This window comes from Dermacentor andersoni, chromosome 5 (genome assembly GCF_023375885.2).
Source record: "Dermacentor andersoni chromosome 5, qqDerAnde1_hic_scaffold, whole genome shotgun sequence".
Taxonomy (NCBI): Eukaryota; Metazoa; Arthropoda; class Arachnida; order Ixodida; family Ixodidae; genus Dermacentor; species Dermacentor andersoni.
This window is the reverse complement of record NC_092818.1, coordinates 178,019,831-178,038,560: the sequence shown is the minus strand read 5'-3', so window position 1 is coordinate 178,038,560 and position 18,730 is coordinate 178,019,831. Positions and strand designations below refer to the sequence as shown.

The following is an 18,730-nucleotide window of genomic DNA, read 5'->3' as shown; positions in this document are numbered from 1 at the left end:
TGCCAATGGTGCTGCAAACGAACTCCAGAACGCTACGCACTGTCAAAATAAGTAGAATATGTCATTTTTCATAAAAGACTATACCCGTATGTGCCAGAAATTCTGCCCAATATAACTGATATTATTGCTTCCATTTTTTTTCTACTTAATAAGTAAACAAAATATCACACGAACTTTAGAACTATTCTAGTTCGAAACCAGCAAAGCAGTGCATGCCGCTGATATGAAAAATGTAAAGGCATGAAATGAACAAGTTGAGGACAAATCTGCTAAACTTTGTCATTCAAGAACCGTGTTTACGTTCATGTACGTACGCAACGGCCAGTGAAAAATGTCGATGACGTTGGCGTTCATTCCAATGTATTACGCAGGAGAAGCTGTCACCGGCCGTGTATCGTGAGTAATTTCACCAAAATCACAGTCGCAACAGAGAGCACGTATAAAAAGCAGGAGTTCTGCAGTATATACGAGGGTGAGTCAAATGAAAGTGAGCCAATGCGAACATATGACAAACGGGGCACTTTATTTAAAAGTAGCATCCATGAGAATTTAGACATTTGTCCCATTGACTAAGGAGTCGCGTGATTCCGTTCTCATAAGATTCCTTGGGTTCCTGCTTTAAAAAATCTGCAACTGACTCTTTCACGTCATCGTCTGACACGAATCTGGTTCCCTTGAGCAGTTTTGTTCGGTTGCCCCAAAATGTGGAAGTCGCAAGGCGACAGGTCGGAGCTGTATGGCGAATGTTGCAGCGTTTCCCACTTGCACATTGCCAGTTTTGTATAAACACATCAGCGATGTGGGGACGGGTATTCTCGTGGAACAAGATGACCCCATTCGTCAATTTTTCACGTCGTTTGTTCTTGATTGCAACACGCAGCCGTTCCGGCGTTTCACAGTATCGAAAACAATTGATAGTCTCTCAAGATTTAGCAAATTCTATCCGTAATGTTCCCTGACCATCGAAAAAAGAAGTCAACAACACCTTTCCGGCAGAAACGACGGCCTTTGCTTTCTTTGGGCGTGGTGAATTTGAATGTTTCCACTGAAAGCTTTGCCGTCGTTTTTCAGGCTCGTGATAGTGGCACCATGGCTCGTCCCCGATCAGAATCGCAGACAAGAAGTCGCCACCATCATTGTGATACCGGATCAGATGAGTCAAGGCAACGCCGAACCTCTCCGTCTTCTGGTGGTGGTTCAAAATGTTGGGTATCCTTAGCGCACACAAAAGCCGATAACAGAGATGTTCTTGAATTATGGCGTGAACCGAACCTTGACTGATGTTCACACGCTCTGCTAGTTCATCGATGCTTATCCTCCGTTCTTGTCTCATGAGCTCATCAACCTTTGCAATTTTGTTAAGCGTGATTTCACGATGGAATTTAGCCTCGTTTTGGATCGTATTTGCAATTTTCACGTCCTTCTTTGAACAGTGTGCCCCAAAGCTTCACATTGACCAATGAAATGCGATGTTCAACGTACACGGCAGCCATACGGCGTCTAATTCCTTTTTGGGAAATACCTTCCGCAGTGAAAAACTTCACGGCACCACGCTGTTCAACTTTTGGAGTTTCCATTATGTCACGCAACCATGTTCAACCAAGTGTATGAGAGCATTACAGAACCTTTATCCTCACACATGCGTGTCAGTTTTGTAAATGAGACATCCCTCTCTTCTACGCACATGCCTAGCAGATAATGAACCGAACTCTTATTGCGCGGGGTGGGTAGGCTCACTTTCATTTGACTCGCCCTGGTACATTACAAATGCGAAGATACAATGGGATACACAAATGCGAAGATAGAGCTTGATAAAGGGCAAGAAAGTGTCAATGGAAAAGAAGTTCACAGCACGCATACACGAAACCTCGCAACAAGATATTTAAATATTCGTATAGGTCTCCAATAAATCTACGTATCTAAGAAAAAGTCACGGTATATGATGCGTCAAACAAGGCAAATAAACATGTTGCGCAACCACAGATTCACAGAATCCCTGATACTGCCCCCATTCCATCCATTCCCACCGATGTATCGCGCGCGACGGAAGACGGCTAGCTTGCTCTCCACTTTTCTCCTTTGCGCACACAAGACAGTCACCATCGTCGGCTCACCCATTCGAGCACCCCCCCCCCCCCTCCCCTAGCGCTTTCACTAGCACATACAGCATGCGGCGCTCGGTAACATTGTTATCGGTCTTGGTCTTTGTACGAAATATGAGGGCGACGATGACGGCAGGAAAGCGCCTGGAGTATCCATATAATTGCTATCGCAATAATATAATAAGAGTATTCGGCAACTGAAGCGTCCCATGACCCATTACTTTCCGCAAAGGAAGAAATAACAAAATCGAACTTTCACCATGCGACAATTCGCTGCGCCGCAACAATGTATCTTTTTTTTCGTTTTGTGGGGCGGGGGCACCGAAATGAAAATACGCAAAGGAAAATATGTTGGCCACAATCGAATGCCTATATTGAGCACCTCATCTGGCTACCGAAGAAATATCGCAATAAACGTCAGACGCTTGGTCCACCAAGAACCATACGCATACTGCTCGGTATCCTACACCGGCGAGACAAGATTTTCTGGAGAGGTTGCGCTCACGCGAACGCAGTGCAATCCGTTGAGTCCCCACAGTGATGGCGGCGAGTGACCATTGCTTCTTTTTCTCGTGTGCTAGCCAGAAAGCGTCCAAAACTCTGCCAGGCAAAAGTCCACTCGGCCAGGGCAAACCAAACGCGCACCTAAGTGCGCCGCGCGGTGGTCGAGGCAACACGAGAAAAACGTATGCGCTCTGGCTGCCTCTGACAGCCCGCGGGTAGGATAGCGAGAACAAAAAAAGTGAAGACGCTCAATGTGCCCTCGCGAATAAAAGTCAAAGTAGAAAAAATAAATAAGAACGTAGTTACCTGAGCTGGCTTTAGTGTCTTGACATGGATGCTTTGCGTATAGGTGAAAACACATTTGATATTTTTTTTTATGTGAGATGACGGAACAAATGAACCACCACAACGCTTCGTCTCATCGGACCTCGCTGCGTGCTTTGTCAACTTGTCTTAAAGTGCGTTGATTTGGCTTGTCTCGTTGTATGTTCCATGTAAGACTTTAGAATAGTCAATGCACCTTTGGCGTCAAATGTATATAACAACAATAAACGCACAAAGTTCCCAAATTGAAAATCTAAAGCACAACTTTGGAAATGTCAACGCACCTTTCACATCAAAAGTTTATGAAATTTATACCCATAAAATTTCGGAATTGATATCCATGCGCTCTGTGAGATTCCACAGCCTCCGCGAGATGCCGCGGCGATCCCGTTTGTCATCGAAACGCCATTGAAACTTTGTGCTCGTATGGGGCTAAGTGGCGTTATGTGACTCCCGGTATACGGGCGTTGCAGCGAAATCCAGCCCGAGTTCGCAATATTCGCGGTGAAATGTATTTTGGAGCATGAAAAAGACATTCTAGACAAAATCCAGAATGATTTCTGGCGCCGGGGATTGCTTTGGTCGGCGGTGCATGGACAGCGCGAAAAAATTTCGGGGGGGAATTCTCACACAGAATAGCGGAGGAATTCTCGCACAGAATTCCTCCGCTACACCAAGCTCTGTTTGGCCAAGATGGAGGGCCAAAGCTGCGAATGGGTGTCGTTGTTGCGGGGAAGAACGAAGACCGTGGACTGTCCTCCAGATATGTGAAAGTGGCTTGCAAGGGTCTAGTGAGTCACAGAATGTATGTCCTTCCTCACTCTCTAGTTTGTTTATGCGACGCTGAACTTTCTTCTGAATGCGTCATGCGTCTCTGAGATCGTAAATTGATTTAGTGCCTCTGTGTCGCCGCTCTGCACGCCGTCGAATCACACGAAGTCTCTCAAGTTCAATGTCGAAATGCGTTTGGTTTGACGATAGCAATAATAAACATTTGGCAGCTTTCATTGCTTCTGCGATGGTGTCGTCGACGCTGCCGGCGATATCTCCCCGACACGCTTCTTTCATAAGCGATGTAAACAATGTTCAATCAGTGCTCTTGAAGACACAACGAGAAAAAGACTGAGTGAGTTCATTAATCTGCAGGTTGATGGGAATGGGATCACGTTCATGAGTCTCGATGTCACAAAACCATTTAACATGTTGCGTGAAGCTCCGTGACACTAAGGTCAAGTCGAGGCAGCTGCTCTGCCCAGAACCCCGCAGATACGTTGGGCTACCATCGTTCATGATGCAGAGGTCATAATCAGAGGCAACGAACACAACATTCCTTCCGTTTGAGTTGATCTCGGGCTTCCCCAAAACAAGTAATGCGCATTGAAGTCCCCGGTGATCACCCAAGGGCCATCGGTTTCCTTTGATATATATTTCAGCCTTTCACAGTCAAACTGCCTTGATGGGGAGATGTAAAAACCTTTAAGAGTGCAAGACACTTTGTTCTTTCTGACGCGGAGGCATACTTATTGGTTGCAGTCATGAGGCTGAATCATAGGCGAAACATAGGTCAAGTCCGTGCGGATGTAAATGAGAACGTTTTTTCGTTCCTCGCATATGGAAGAAGCAAAACCTTCGTAACTAGATAATCTTTAAGGAGTTGATATGTTCGGTTCACAAATAACAAGTATAGGAAACCGATTCTTCAAAACAAATTGGCACAAATGCGAGATGCGGGACTATAGGCCTCTGGTTGAAATTTCCATTGAAATTGAAATTTTTCATTGAAAAGATGTCGCACTTCCAACTTCAGTGCAAAAAGAAAGGTTTGGGTGAGCCATGTTGCTTATATTAGTCTTGCAAGTACTGGATGCAGTGCATCCAATATTGAGCTGTCAGTGTCTGCAGCTTGTTTAGTAGCATGAGAATCGTATTGATTAGTGATCGCACCATGATAACCACTTGCCGATCCTGTTCAGTCAAGTCACCGGAGGAGACCCTCGGGGTGCATTACTTCCGCCGGCGTGAAGCGATTCTGCTGGTGGTTGCTGTTTTGGCAACGCAGGCCAGGCTTCGGTGTCCATATTCTTCTCTGTGCCCTTGTCCTTTGTAGACATTTCTGATGCGCGTAGCCTAGGTGGCAGTGGAGGAGGTGACAGTGGACGGGGCACATGCGTCACCAACGCAGCTTTCCTTGAAGAGCGTCGGCCACAGTAGCGTCGCTTCCTGATTTTAGCGGCGGTTTATCGATGAGAGGAATGATCTCTTGCCAGTTAAGGTAGCAATTTATTCATTAATTTTTGGACAGTCCTTTGATGACGCCGCATGAGATACGTGACATTTTGAACGTTTCGCGACAGTGGCTGCACATTTATCCGCGGCGTGTGATTCAGCGCAGTGGGGGCCAATGTTTCGTTCTCACAAACGCTGCTCACGTGTCCTAGTTTCATGCAGTTGCGGCACTGCAGAGGCTTCAGAATGAAAGGCTAGACAGGATGACGAAAGTGGCCTACCTTACGTGCGACGGCAGGCAGTTGCCCTTGAACACAATTTTCACGCAGCGTGAGTTGCCCAGGGGCAAGACGTCAACAATAAGGTCATGATCACTCGTTGCTTTAACTAGAATGGGCAAGTAATGGCTGAGGATGACCACATCTATGTCGTATATGACACTGGTGACGACATCAGAGCCCAGCGGGATGTGATAGCGCACCTGCATGCCACCAAAATGTGGTACCTTTCGTAGGGCGCTAAGAGCACCCGCAAGCAGAATATCAACCGCCTGTACATTTTTGCGCGTGTTCACTCGAACGTCCGTGATTTCGCTGGGCACCACGGTCTCCAGCTGAATCGAGACAGACTGCCTATTAGGCCGCTTCATGTTACCGTTGGGTATCACAAGCATAAACAAGATGGTGTTGGCGTAGGGGCTCCGCGTGGGCCCAACAGTTTGTGTACTGAAGACTGAAGAGGTCCTGGTGTTCCTTCTCTTCGCCTTGCGGCTCCGCACAAGTTCGAAGTCGTCTTCATCAGAAGGGTCCTCGCTGCTGAGCGAGTATACATGTGTGCCCTCGCTGTCGCTGTCAGTCTGTAGCCCAATCCGTTTTCTGGAGGCGGCCGTCGCTGATGCCACCGGTCCCGGCAGATGCCCTGGATGGTCCACTTCCATCGCCACCGAACTAGGCGCGACGACTGTTATATACACTGGAGATTTCACAGAAATAGCCAGAGGTAGAAAAAGAGCACTCCGCCAAGAGACACTTTTTCGTCGTCTCCTATCACGAAATCGAGGGAATACAGAATAAAGCGGCAAGGTTCGTTCTGGGGAGGTACAAGATACGGGAGAGTTGTACTGAAATGAAAAGCGAGCTACAATGGGAAACCCCCTCTTCTCGCCGAACGAAACTGCGTTTGAAATAGTTATTTCACATATATCATAACAAAACCGGAATTATCAAAGACACTTGTGACATGTTAAACTACTACACTATATATCTAAAAGCACTGATCATTATCTTAACATTCAAGGATACCTGACTAGAATGAACCTTTATGCTAATTCCTTTTTTTCTCGAACTGTAACAGAGTGGAATCGATTGTCTTCTGACCAAGTGTGCTGTATTAATGAAGGCATGTTTCTTTCCAAGTTGTAACCACCCCTGCTTACACGCCCTTGGGCAAAGCGGGGTATCTCTGAATAAAGAATAAAGCAAAAGATGAAATGACTCATAGCCTGGTAATGCACATGCGACAAGCACTCAACAAAGTGAAGTGAACAGTGTTTACATTCTTTGTAATCACGTATACAACATACAGAACAGCATGTCGAAAACTGTCGTCATCAATGGCTCACACCCTGTAAGCAATGGCTCATACTCCCGTTAACAACGGATCATACATCCGTAATCAAGCAAAAAATGCAATGACTCATAGCCCCGTAATGTTCATGGCTACTCCCTTTGCGTTGGTTAGTTGCGATGACACTATCCCTGTGGTCATTGTCGGTGATTTCAATATGGATCTGTCGGGACCGCGAAGGGCGTGGTTTACACATTTCGTGTCGCAGACATCTCGCTTCCGATGCCACAGCGATCCGGCCCAAGTGACTACCCAGCGGCGTACGTGCATCGATGTGACATGATGAAAGAATGTATTTGCAGTTGTGAGCATGCCGATTTATGTATATCATAGCGACCACAAAGCCATTGTGACCGTCGTTACTAAGTGGCAATGAGCGATACAATAAAGTCTTTACCACAAGTTTTCTTACCACGATGTTTACAGTTCCACTGGTCAGCCATTTTCGCAGGACGGAATGGACTTGAATTTTTCTTTTTTCTCTGTGGGGTTGGGGTGAACTTGCGGATGATGGGGTGGCGTGACGGCTACTGCGTAAGAAAAACGCCCTGACCGACTGACACAGCAAAAGCGCTTCCAAGTTCCCAACTGCTGTCACTGTACGAGACGCAGGCGTGGAAATAGTTTTCATAACTAAAGGACAGAACGCCCTAACGTGGTGGTGTGTTTTCTGCAAAGCCATCAAGGCATTTCTCATTAGTGCTATCCTTGAGCATCAGCCTAGGTTTCCATGGGCTTTTTTTTCTTCTTTTCTTCATGTATCTCACGAGTTAATATCCTTACGTACATGTAGCAACATCTATCGGACATCTATCGGACGAGAGACGTACGCAGCGTAGGAGTAATGCCACTACTTTACCAGAGAGCAATCTTAGTCAGTACCAAGGAGGACAGAAAGCGCATTGAAATTTTCTCGCAATGAAATTTCCACTTAAAGTTGTCGAATAGAAGTTCGTAGGTTTCGTAAGGTACATAACGCTTTCGAAAAACGCATTTACCAGATATAGGTAATCTACTGATGGAACTTGGTGGACGGCTCAACGCGCGCCGACGTGTCTCATGTCGTAATCACCATTTGCTGCGTAGTGCGCAGCCACCACCGCAGCGGAGTGATTGCGTCAGCTCGGCATCGATGACCGGCGCAATGTTTCATTCACACATTCCCGATGTCAGCGGAATGATAGTCACGGAGTATGGTATTCCGGCAATATGGGTGAATAATGTTTCTTTCTATTTACTGCTCACTCCAGATACGACGAACGTCAAGGTAGAAGAACAAGATATAAGTAAATAGATTTTAAAAAAAGAGCAATGAAAACGTAGGATCGACCATATTGCAATTGCATTGCGGTGCGAACACTTCGTTGCTCATACGTATTCCTAAAGCGTTAAGATAGCACACGCTATTGTTTCATAGATCATAATTAAGTGCTTATTTTGGCAGTATCTGTCCATAAAGGTATATCATGACTTGGGATGCGCTTTCCAGGTGATGGAAGTAAGCTTGACGGACTGGACTGTTAACTTGGCATACAAATCGAACAGCGCAAAAAAGCCGCATCCATTTTGCCTTTATGTGGTGCTTTAATCTGATTTATCACATTGACAAAGTTACTTTTGCTAGCCAAATCGTTCAGCTTATATTAAATAAATGTGGGCAATTTTCTTAGACGCTGCTAACCACTATCAAAAGTGGGAATACTCTTTGAAGCGTTTTGAACTTCCTACATCAAAATGAAATAAACGAGTAAAACAGTAATTGGCACCGCGTAAGCACTTGTATGAGCCTGTAATTTTTTTTTTCAGCGTTACCAGACTGCTCACAAAAGTGAAAAAGGAACGAGATGGCTAAGTTTCTAAAAGCAAATTGATGTGGGACAGAAAACTTCGGATACGAAAATGAAAACAATCAGCTAAACTTGGTAGATGTTATTGGACGGGCAGACTTCCTGTCCACCACTAGTGATTGAGAACCATGCATTTTATGATTTCGGTAAAGGCTGGGCGATAACAGGCGCCATTCTGACAGCTGCCTATATGGCAATACCCTAAGTGCAGAACGCTAGCTTATTGATCTCATCGGTTATTACAGAGTTGTCCCCCGAGTGTTTCTTGTACACGTTGTTTCGTTGTAACTAGTGTTAACTTATTTCCTTAATCACCTACCCAAGTTTGCACTAAAGAAGTTAGTCATTTGAGACGCCTCAGTCCAAGTATTGAAGGTAAATTTTCACTCAACGACATATCGCAACAACGAAAAAAAGAAGAAAAGAATAGAAGGATACTGCGTTTTTGAATGCAAGCGGGTAGGGCAGCTTTGTTTAGTTTTATGCGGTCCTTGTTTTACTCGTGCCTCCATATATCCAGTGCGGCGAACTCACCTCCTGTCTCAGGAAATGATGGCAACAAGCGGTCTTTCTGCAGTTGAGCGTTTCTGTTTGCAGGAGATGTGATGTATCGCATACCTGAGATTTCAATGTCAAGGAGCGGCATTGTCATGTAGCAGCTTTACTTTCTTGCGCAAATCTTCTTTGCCGTCTTCTTTGCGTCCTTATGCCATTTATAAAAGTCAATACACGGAGGCTCATGCGTCAATTGGCAATGAAGAGCCAAATTTCATAACAGTGTATACATCAAGAAGCAGTCATAGCGCAATAAAGCAACGAATGGCAATAGTACTTCGTAAAAATGTTCTTCGTGTAAGTGTCACACGCTTTCTGGTGTGTATATCACCGACAAAAAAAGAAAAGACTACGATATTTTGGTGCCACCACAGTTCTCGCTCTTTACCGAACCTCAATATTCTGGAAGTCTCGCTGCAACTGCGATTGCTGTGCGGAGAATCTAAACAGATTGCTATTTTTATTTCCCGCTGCCTCAAAAGGGAGAAATTGCTAGGGGTCTTCGCTGAACGATCGGGTAAATATTTAGCTGCATATCTGGTAGGCTAGTGTAGCACAACGATGTTACCGAATGACAAATTTGTGCTCGATTTCCGCGCAGTCTTGTGCGGCAATCATACCCGCGGTTACTTCCGTCGTCAATAAAACCGAGGGGCTTTGCAAACAACGTCGTTAACCATTCGGATTCTCTTTCGGCAGAAGAATCAGGGCGCACATAGAGCAGGCTCACATTCATTTCTCACTAAAGACCCTCAGTCAACGGAAAGCTATTTCTCTTCGAAAATTACAAAATATAATTAGGCATTCATTAGCGAATGGTAAGAGGGAGGAAATTTTATTTAATGGTGCACACAGCACACTACAGCTCCTGTCCCCAGAATGACCTGACTCACTAAATTGTGAAGAAAGGTGAATGCCTTGAGAAGCGCACTTTATTTATTTATTTATTTATTTATTTATTTATTTATTTATTTATTTATTTATTTATTTATTTATTGTTATGTCTTGACAGTGAAATAAGAAAATATTTCACGGCGGCGCCGACATACACAAAATATAACAAACAAACACCCTTGCAACTGTTTTTCTTTTCTGCGCGAGCACGCTCTGTAGCATAATTTAAATTAAAATATAAAGGCTTGTTTTCTGAATAAAATCCAGGGCGGCTACTACGAAAGACCATGTATCCGTTGGCGACAGTCAGAAGGGCGGCCGGGATGTTGGCTTAAGCTTCGTAGATGGCGGGCAAGGGCCATTGGAAGCTCCTGGCCGCTTCGAAGGAGGTGGTCTCGTGTCGCATCCGTGGCAGGTGCGGTATAGAAGGGGCAAGAAACAGGGGGTGCCTGGACACCATCTCTACACCTGGTTCGAACAGCAGGAGTCAATGCTACACCCACGTGTATCATTTTGGGTGCAACCTCCTTCTGAAGAGTTAAACCATTGGGAACGTCGCACGCGAAAGAATAAGTGCATGCGTGGACCACCGGAGAGATTCCTTGCGTAGGAGTGATGTGTCTGGTGAATGACATCGTAGGTGAAATCAAGAAAAAGAAATGGGCATGGGCAGGACATGTAATGAGGAGGGAAGGTTAACCGATGGTCATTAAGGGTTACGGACTGGATTCCAACGGAAGGGAAGCGTAGCAGGGGGTGGCAGAGAGTTAGGTGGGGGGATGAGATTAAGAAGTTGGCAGGGACAACGTGGGCACAATTAGTACACGACCGGGGTAGTTGGAGAAGTATAGGAGAGGCCTTTGCCCTGCAGTGCGCGTAACCAGGATGATGATGATGATGATGATGATTATGATGATGATGATGATGATGATGATGGTGAATGTGTCTGATGGAGACAGTTGAAGTAATGGTAGCGGATATGCCGCATCCTATAGATTACATGCAGTATGTCAGCATGCCACCTGGGCATGTGCCGTTTTTCTTACGTCGTTATCACCGTGCAGTCGTACAACCCTTTCGACCACGGACACCGTGCTGTAGCTTATATCAAACACGATTGCACATGTGTCATGGATTATCGAGTGCCAATACCGCAACTGTTGATTGTACCTCAACTGTCTGAATGGTGATATGAAGGCGTGTTACTTCAACCTGGCGTGCAAACTTCTGATAGTGAAGCTCTGTTTCACTGTACCACGCAACTTGTGAGGCTGTTGAATCATAAGCACACGAGCCACCTACTGTAACTTTCTCCTGGTAAAACTTTGCTCCATGTGCATCTCTTTAGGTATTCTTTCTCTGTTTCCACAGCGCAGAGTAGCCAGCAGTGCTCAGTCTAGTTAGCCTCCCAGCGTTTCCCTCGTGCATGCGCTCTATGTTTCTTCTTCAAGATCAAATTCCCTGTGTACATTGTAGAAGTGCAGACATGTTGGTGTTGCACAGTCAAAAATAAAGCAGTCCAATTTATAGTATACGTTGTACACTGTATACAAAATAAGCAATACAAAATTCTTGTATGCACACGTAACTTTGGGTTGTCTTAGAAGTAAACCAGACTAAAATTAGAGCAGAAACTCATCACTGTAGAATTGTTACAGTGTGTAGCAGTTTTTGTACTCATTACTTACGAAGCTCTACCCTAGCAACCAAAGCTGCGATACTTTAAGAGATAAGCAACTTCAAATAATACCACGCACACTATGACAATCTCCCCAGTAGACTGATTCTTACAACCAGTCTTGTGTTTGGCAAATGAAAGAAACGCTGTAGTGCTTTTTTTTATCGCTTAATTTGCCGGCCACCCTGCTCGCATGCGTTCCAACGCGTGCTCTTCCGAAGCTTCTCCCTGTCGTTGCAGATACAATTATCTATAGTTTATTGCCTTTAATGTGCATTCCTTTCCGCGCAAGCACTCACTTGCACGCTAGCGGCGCCTTAGTAAGGACAAATCGAAACGCTCACTTGCCCGCGAGGAGTTTATAAGGATGTTCTATGCCACTTGTCGGCGCATGCGTCCGTAATGGCTTCAATATCGGGCTTCTCTACTAGAGGGAGTGTGTTCGAATCCTGCCGCCATGTAGTTTTAATGGTGTTTATTTATCTATAAAACAACACCTGATTTCATACAATGAGTTTACGAAGCTGTTTGGAGCAAGAAGGGCGGCGTTTAGGCAAAATGTGTACTAACCATCACTCCCATGCTGGGTGGCAAAATATGGCGTCGGAGGTTCTAATACCCCCAAGTAGGGGGTGGTGACAGTACAGAAGCTTGTAATATTCATAATTTCGGCTTTTCAATTCTGTGTGGCCGTACGGGCTTTTTGTGACGCGAAACGGAAGGTCTACTGAAATGGAGCAGAAAATGGCCTCGGCACCTAGCCAAAGAATGCTATGCATCAACATTTTACTGTTACCATGTCGGCGTTGCGACGGGGGGAGCACGGAAAAATGTAATCGCAAAGGGATCAGCCGATAAAGCCGCGCTGCCGCACGCAACCTCTGATCCCGTCATGACCAAAGTCCGAGTGTCAATATATACAGTCATTCTTCGTCGTGCTGTTCTCTCTTGCTGTGGTATGCAAGAAAAATTACTTGAAGAGAGAGAGAGAGAAATAACGTTTATTTGCACCCGCAAAAAGAGCCCCAAAGAGTCAAGAGTCTTCCTGTCTCTTCGGTTTGCTCCTCCCTTTTCATCTGGCTGATGCTCCTTGGAGCTCAGCGGTGTCCAGGGCCATGCGGATGACTTCTCTTTGATCATGTTCCTTCAAGCTGGTCATTAAAGTCTCCCAGGATTGTCTATCCCTATCTGGTTTATTGTATCTAGGACATGTCCATATTATGTGGATCATGTCCGCCTTTGCCCCGCAGTGTTTGCAGTTCATGTTCTCAATGTTATCGTGCCATCTCTTCAGTATGTAGGGGTTGCAGATCACCCCCGCTTGCAGTTGCCTCCATGTCATCTCTTCTTGCTTAGTTAGTTTCTTATGCGCCTCTGGCAGTGTTTTCCTTCCCATTCTATAATAAGCGAGAATTTCGCTGTAAGTGTTTATGCCTTCTTCTTTTTGTAGGGGCTCCCTGGCTGGAGAGGCTGTATTGGTGTACCGGTAAGTAAGCTCTCGGGCCAATGCGTGCGCTTTCTCGTTGCCGGGCAAGCCTTCGTGGGCAGGAGTCCATATAAGGTTTACTAATTCTTCTGGAATTGGTCCTTTCTCCAATATGTTGAGCGCCTCTTTGGAGATTCTCCCTGCAGTATAATTCCTTATAGCTGTTTTGGAATCTGACACTATGATTTTAACCCCTTTTTGAGTCATAGCTAGGGTTATGGCCACCTCCTCTGCAACCTCCACTCTGTTTTGCGGGGTACTGCAGCTCTTTGAGTTTTCACCGTTAGCGTGTGTCGTCACTGAGACAAAACCTGGTCTGCTTTCATATTCTGCTGCATCCGTGTAGAAAACCCCTTGCTTTTTATCTAGTGATTTTTGTAATGCTTTAACCCTGTCTCTCCTCCTATCCTGATGGTGACTGGGATGCATATTCTTTGGGAGTGGTGGTATGCGTATTCTATCTCTGATTTGCGACGGAATGGCTCCCGTGAAATATTAGAATACAAAATGCGACCCACTTGATTTATTTATTTATTTATTTATTTATTTATTTATTTATTTATTTATTTATTTATTTATTGATTGATTGATTGATTGATTGATTGATTGATTGATTGATTGATTGATTGATTGATTGATTGATTGATTGATTGATTGATTGATTGATTGATTGATTGATTGATTCATTTATTTTTTAACATGTCTCATTTGTTCTGCATCATAAAGCATCAACGGACATGAAAAAAGTCACGGGCCCACGCTAAGGCGTGTCGCAACTCGGGCTATTACATACTATGAGAATAAACAAATGACCAGCTGCCATCGGTGCATTTGTGTAACAGGGCTCTTCAATGTAACCTTGCTATGTAACGTGTTCTGCTTGCTTGATTCTGAGCCGTAAGCAGGCTTATCTCCCAGCAAGTGCTTAATAAGCGTCCTAACTGTAAGAACCCCTTGAACGGCGTATCCGAGACACTGCACCAACAGCAAAATAAGGATTGCCTATCGCTGCGCATGTATAATTTGGTTACCACAATTTTTATATACCTTTGATGCGGCGTTTGAGAGTGCCAGTACCCCGTGGGGGTTCTCTTATACGTTAATGAACGATCTTCCACGTTTCGGCAGCCTCCAAGCCAAGTAAAGACAAACTATGAGCCTTCATCCTTTTATTACGCATTTGTTCATTTATTTTCATAGTGAATGAAATTACGCAGACTGGTTTCGCTGCTGCAGAGTTGTGGTAACATGTTAGCAATATGCCTAATATTCCCCCTAATTACTTACGGCAGAGAATGTAAAGCAGAGAAAATATAAAAGGAACTTTCTGGGATTTACAGGGAAAGCTGCTGAGTGCCTCGCAAGTAGCTCAAGACTAACAAGGGCTTGTCATTTGCAACAGGCGAGCGGGCCTTCATAGCCTGGCCCACGAGCGCGTCAACAACCACGCTCGCTCCACATATGTAAAATATACAGCCACGTCAGCTGCACTGTACAGGTTTCCTGATGCCCGCACGCCATAATGCGCGCTAGTTTCCCATCACCTACGGTTTGAGCGGTATTTTCCCGCTCAAAGAGCGGTGCAGCAAACTTTCTCCAGAAAGATGTTGATCCCAAGTGAGGATCGCAGTAAAGGAATGGTAACAACTTTGCAAAATAGCTAAGGCGTTGCGGTTACTTAATTCAACAAGGTATATAACCTCGCCACATTTACAACGGTACGTGGTGGTTCGAATCGTACACCTGTGGCACTCAATATTCTCTTTCTGCGTTTTTTTTCCCCCGTAGTTGCAGAAAATATTAAAATCGTGCAGGTTTCCCCCCTAAAGCATTAGCACAGTTACACAACATCTACATCGCAGCAAGCAACGGGACGGTGCGTCTCCCGCAGAGGGCACTGTCATGGCTACTGATGAGGTAGAGACGAATAAATGGAAAGGCGGGGAGATAAGACAGACCACAATATCCGGTTTGCACCCGGCACTAGAGAAAGTGAAAAGTGGAGTATAAAAGATGACGGAAGAGAGAGTACAAGGTTATCAGTGGGGGGAGACCACAATACATGCTCGAAATCGAAAACACACTGAAGTGCGTAGTCGTTCGCCAAGGCAGTTGTCGGAAGGAAGAGCATGATCTTCTGTTCGGGCAATCGGTGAGGCCACTTTTCAATTTTCTGTGAATGAAAAGAAGGTATTGTGGAGTATTCCTCTGCTCAAGGAATGCGAGCACTGCACTCAATTTTTCCAGCACGAACATCGCACTTTGGGCAGATGTTAGTGTGCTGCATGGAGAATCACGTAAAAGACATTTGCCTTGCAATCATCTACAAGTGTTTGAACTGTCAGGGTTTTCATGAAGCCGGCTACAAAGACTGTCCTCAAAGGAAGGAGTCCACTAGCCTCAAAGAAACGATCAAGCAAAATTCGACCCACTGCGAATCCACTTATGTGTCCGGCGTCACCGACGTGGCCACTGAAGGTTTTTCAGGCAAACTACGGCTCCTGTGACGCGGTGGTCCACATCCGCACGACTTTGCACCTTCACTACTCGGCTAAGGTACTCAATTACTGGTTGCGATTCGTCCCTAATGTTGCTGAACAGGACAATGTCATCTGCAAGCCGTAGGCTTCTCTGGTATTCGCCGTTGATCCTCACTCCTAAGCCTTCTGAGGCTTGAATACTTCTTCTGAACATGTAGTGATTAGCATTGGAGATATTGTATCTCCTTGCCTGAACCCTTTCTTGATAGGTAATTTTCTGCTTTTCTTGTAGAGAACCAAGGTAGCTGTAGAATCTTTGTAGATATTTGCCAAGATATTCACGTATGTTTCCAGTACTCCTAGATTACGCAATACCTTTAGGCCTACCGGTATATCAAATGAATCAAATGCCTATTCATAATCTATGAAAACAAGTAGAGAGATTTATTGTACGCCGCAGATTTTTCGCTTACCTGATTGATGAGATGGATGGGATACATTGTAAAATATCCCTTCCTGAATCCATCCTGTTCTCTTGGCTGATTGAAGTCAAGTGTTGCCCTGATTCTGTTGGAAGTTATCTTGGTGAACATTTTACACAATACTGAAAGCAAGATAATTGGCCTATAATTATCGAATTCTTTAACGTCTCCCTTCCTGTCGATTAGTATAATCTTGGCATTCTTCCTGCTCTCTGGTATATTGAACTGCTGAGACATTGCGCATAAAGGGCCGCAAGCTTTTAGCATGATATCTCCTCCATCTTTCATTAAATCGACTGTTACTTCATCTTGTCCGGCCGGGTTTGCCCCTTTTATGTCTTGCAAGATCCTTCTAACCTCATCTCTGGTTATAGAAGGAACGTCTATATCTTGTTCACAACTACTTTGAATGAAGTTAGCATGCCTGACTTGGGTACTTTGCAGGTTAGTATAGAATTCTTCTGGTGCCTTTACTAAATCATCGAAATTGCTGATGACATTACCCTGCTTATCTTTCAGTGCATACATCTTGTCTTATCCAATGCCATGTTTTCTTTTCATTGATTTCATGCTGCGTCCATTTTTTTACTGCTGCGTCAATGTTTTCCGCATTATAGCCCACTTCTGAATATCCCTTACTTTCTTCTTGTTTTTAAGTTTTGACAGTTGAGTGAGTTCTATCTGATCTCTTGAGTCAGATAATTTCATGCTTTGTCGATTCTTCATTAGGTTCTTTGTTACTTGGTAGGGCTTACTTACTGCTTGCCTTGGTGCCGTACTTCCAACTTCAATTGCTTCTTGAGAGATCAGCCTGGTTAAGGTTTCATTCATTACCTGTAGGTTATGTTTAGCTTTTAAAGTTGCATATTTGTTTCAGGTGCCAGCCAGAATGCATTAACATTTGTCTGCGTTAACATTATTGTGCCTAGGATAGCCTGACCTTCAATTACCGGCCCTACTGTGTGTAACATTTACTGTGTTCTACTTTAGTCTTTAGATTTCTCCTGTTGCTCTTCCTTTCCTCTTTCCTCCCCTCCTTCGTATCTTCCATTTCTGTGTCGCTGTCACCTCTCTTCTCAAGAGTAGGCAGGCGTTGTGGCCCTCGTGATGGCAGTTGCCAGCCTGCTCCTCGCTTTCCCTTTCCTATTAATTGTGTATATGTGTTCAAAACAAATAATAATAATAAGATAGCTCTGTTTGTTCTTGAGTAATTTTACTCTCTCTCTCTCTCTTCAAACTGAGATAAATCCTTGACGTCACTAACCTATAGTTACTGCACTTTACCCTATAGCCAAGCACTTCTACATCCTCCACTATGCTGGGGTTGGCTGAGAGTATGAAATCTAGTTCATTTCTGTTGTTGTTGTTGTTGTTGTTGTTGTTGTTTCTCCATTAGGACTTTTCTAGGTCCACTTACTCTCACTGCGCTTCCTGAAGAAGGCATTCATTATCGCGAGCTTATTTCTTTCCGCAAATTGTAACATCATCTCTCCTCTAGTGTTTCTAGAATCCATGCCGTAGTTGCCGTTTGCTTTTTCCCCAGCCTGATTTTCCCCCACTTTTGCATACAAGTCACCCATGGCTACGATATACTGAGTTTTCACCTTTTTCATTGCTAATTCAACATCTTTATACGGCTGTTCTATTTCTTCATCCTCGTGACTGGAGGTTGGAGAGTAGGCTTGTACTACCTTTATTCTATACCTCCTATTCAGCTTTATTACCATGGCTCCAAGCCTGAAGATGTATTCGACTGCAAGAGGATTCGAACTTACGACCTTCAGATTAGAGATCCGGTGTTCTACCTCTGCTCCGCACCACCAGTGCAAAATAGTGAGTGCGTGAGTGAGTGAGTCAAGTCAAATAGTGAGTGAGTCAAGTTCTAAAGCCCCCAAAATGCATCTGCTCCTTTGATTTCTACGTTTAAATCACGCTTTGCAAGACACACGTCGTTTCCACACGCTCGACAATCTGTTCTACCGCCGGTGTGATAATTTTCAACACTTTTGTTACAAAGCAGCATGACTGTGATATGAGTAAGTGATAAAAGGAATGCATCGCTCGCGAAAATCTGTGAGCAGATGTTTGTGAAAATAACCAACTTGCTTTCTTTGTAAACATCGCTGGATCTGACACCGCGCAACAAAGTTACCTTATTATCAAAGCCCTGCAATTCGCCTTATACGCCAGCGCTCGCCCGTGCCTCTTTCCGCCGCCTAAACGCTCCCGGCGCCTCCCTGAGAGTGACTCCGCAATTAGGGAGCTTAATTACTCCAGCATAAGCCTCTGTGTTTTTCATGTGCTCTAGAAGTACGGACAGATAGTAGCTCGACTTTAGCTAGTAGCTTCGCCTGTCAAGCTCAGATGCGTGCTCGAAAGGAGCTACTTATTCCTACACAACGTCCATTGCGGCTACGCCACAACATTTTTTATATTTCAGCAGAAAAATGTTCCGTTAGGTATTTAGTCCAATATGATGGTAAGGGTGTTTTTATAACTTATGTTTAACAGTATAGTGACGTGCTT

At 44.6% G+C, this 18,730-nt stretch overlaps 1 protein-coding gene across 1 annotated transcript in view; it reads left to right on the top strand.

Moving 5' to 3' along the window:
- Nucleotides 1-18,730, top strand: part of LOC126531667 (uncharacterized) — a 698,627-nt gene that overhangs the window by 296,848 nt on the left and 383,049 nt on the right. The window contains exon 2 of the mRNA XM_072288467.1: nt 13,207-13,242. Within this exon, the coding sequence (XP_072144568.1) occupies nt 13,207-13,242 (36 nt within the window). The remainder of the gene's footprint in view (nt 1-13,206; nt 13,243-18,730) is intronic.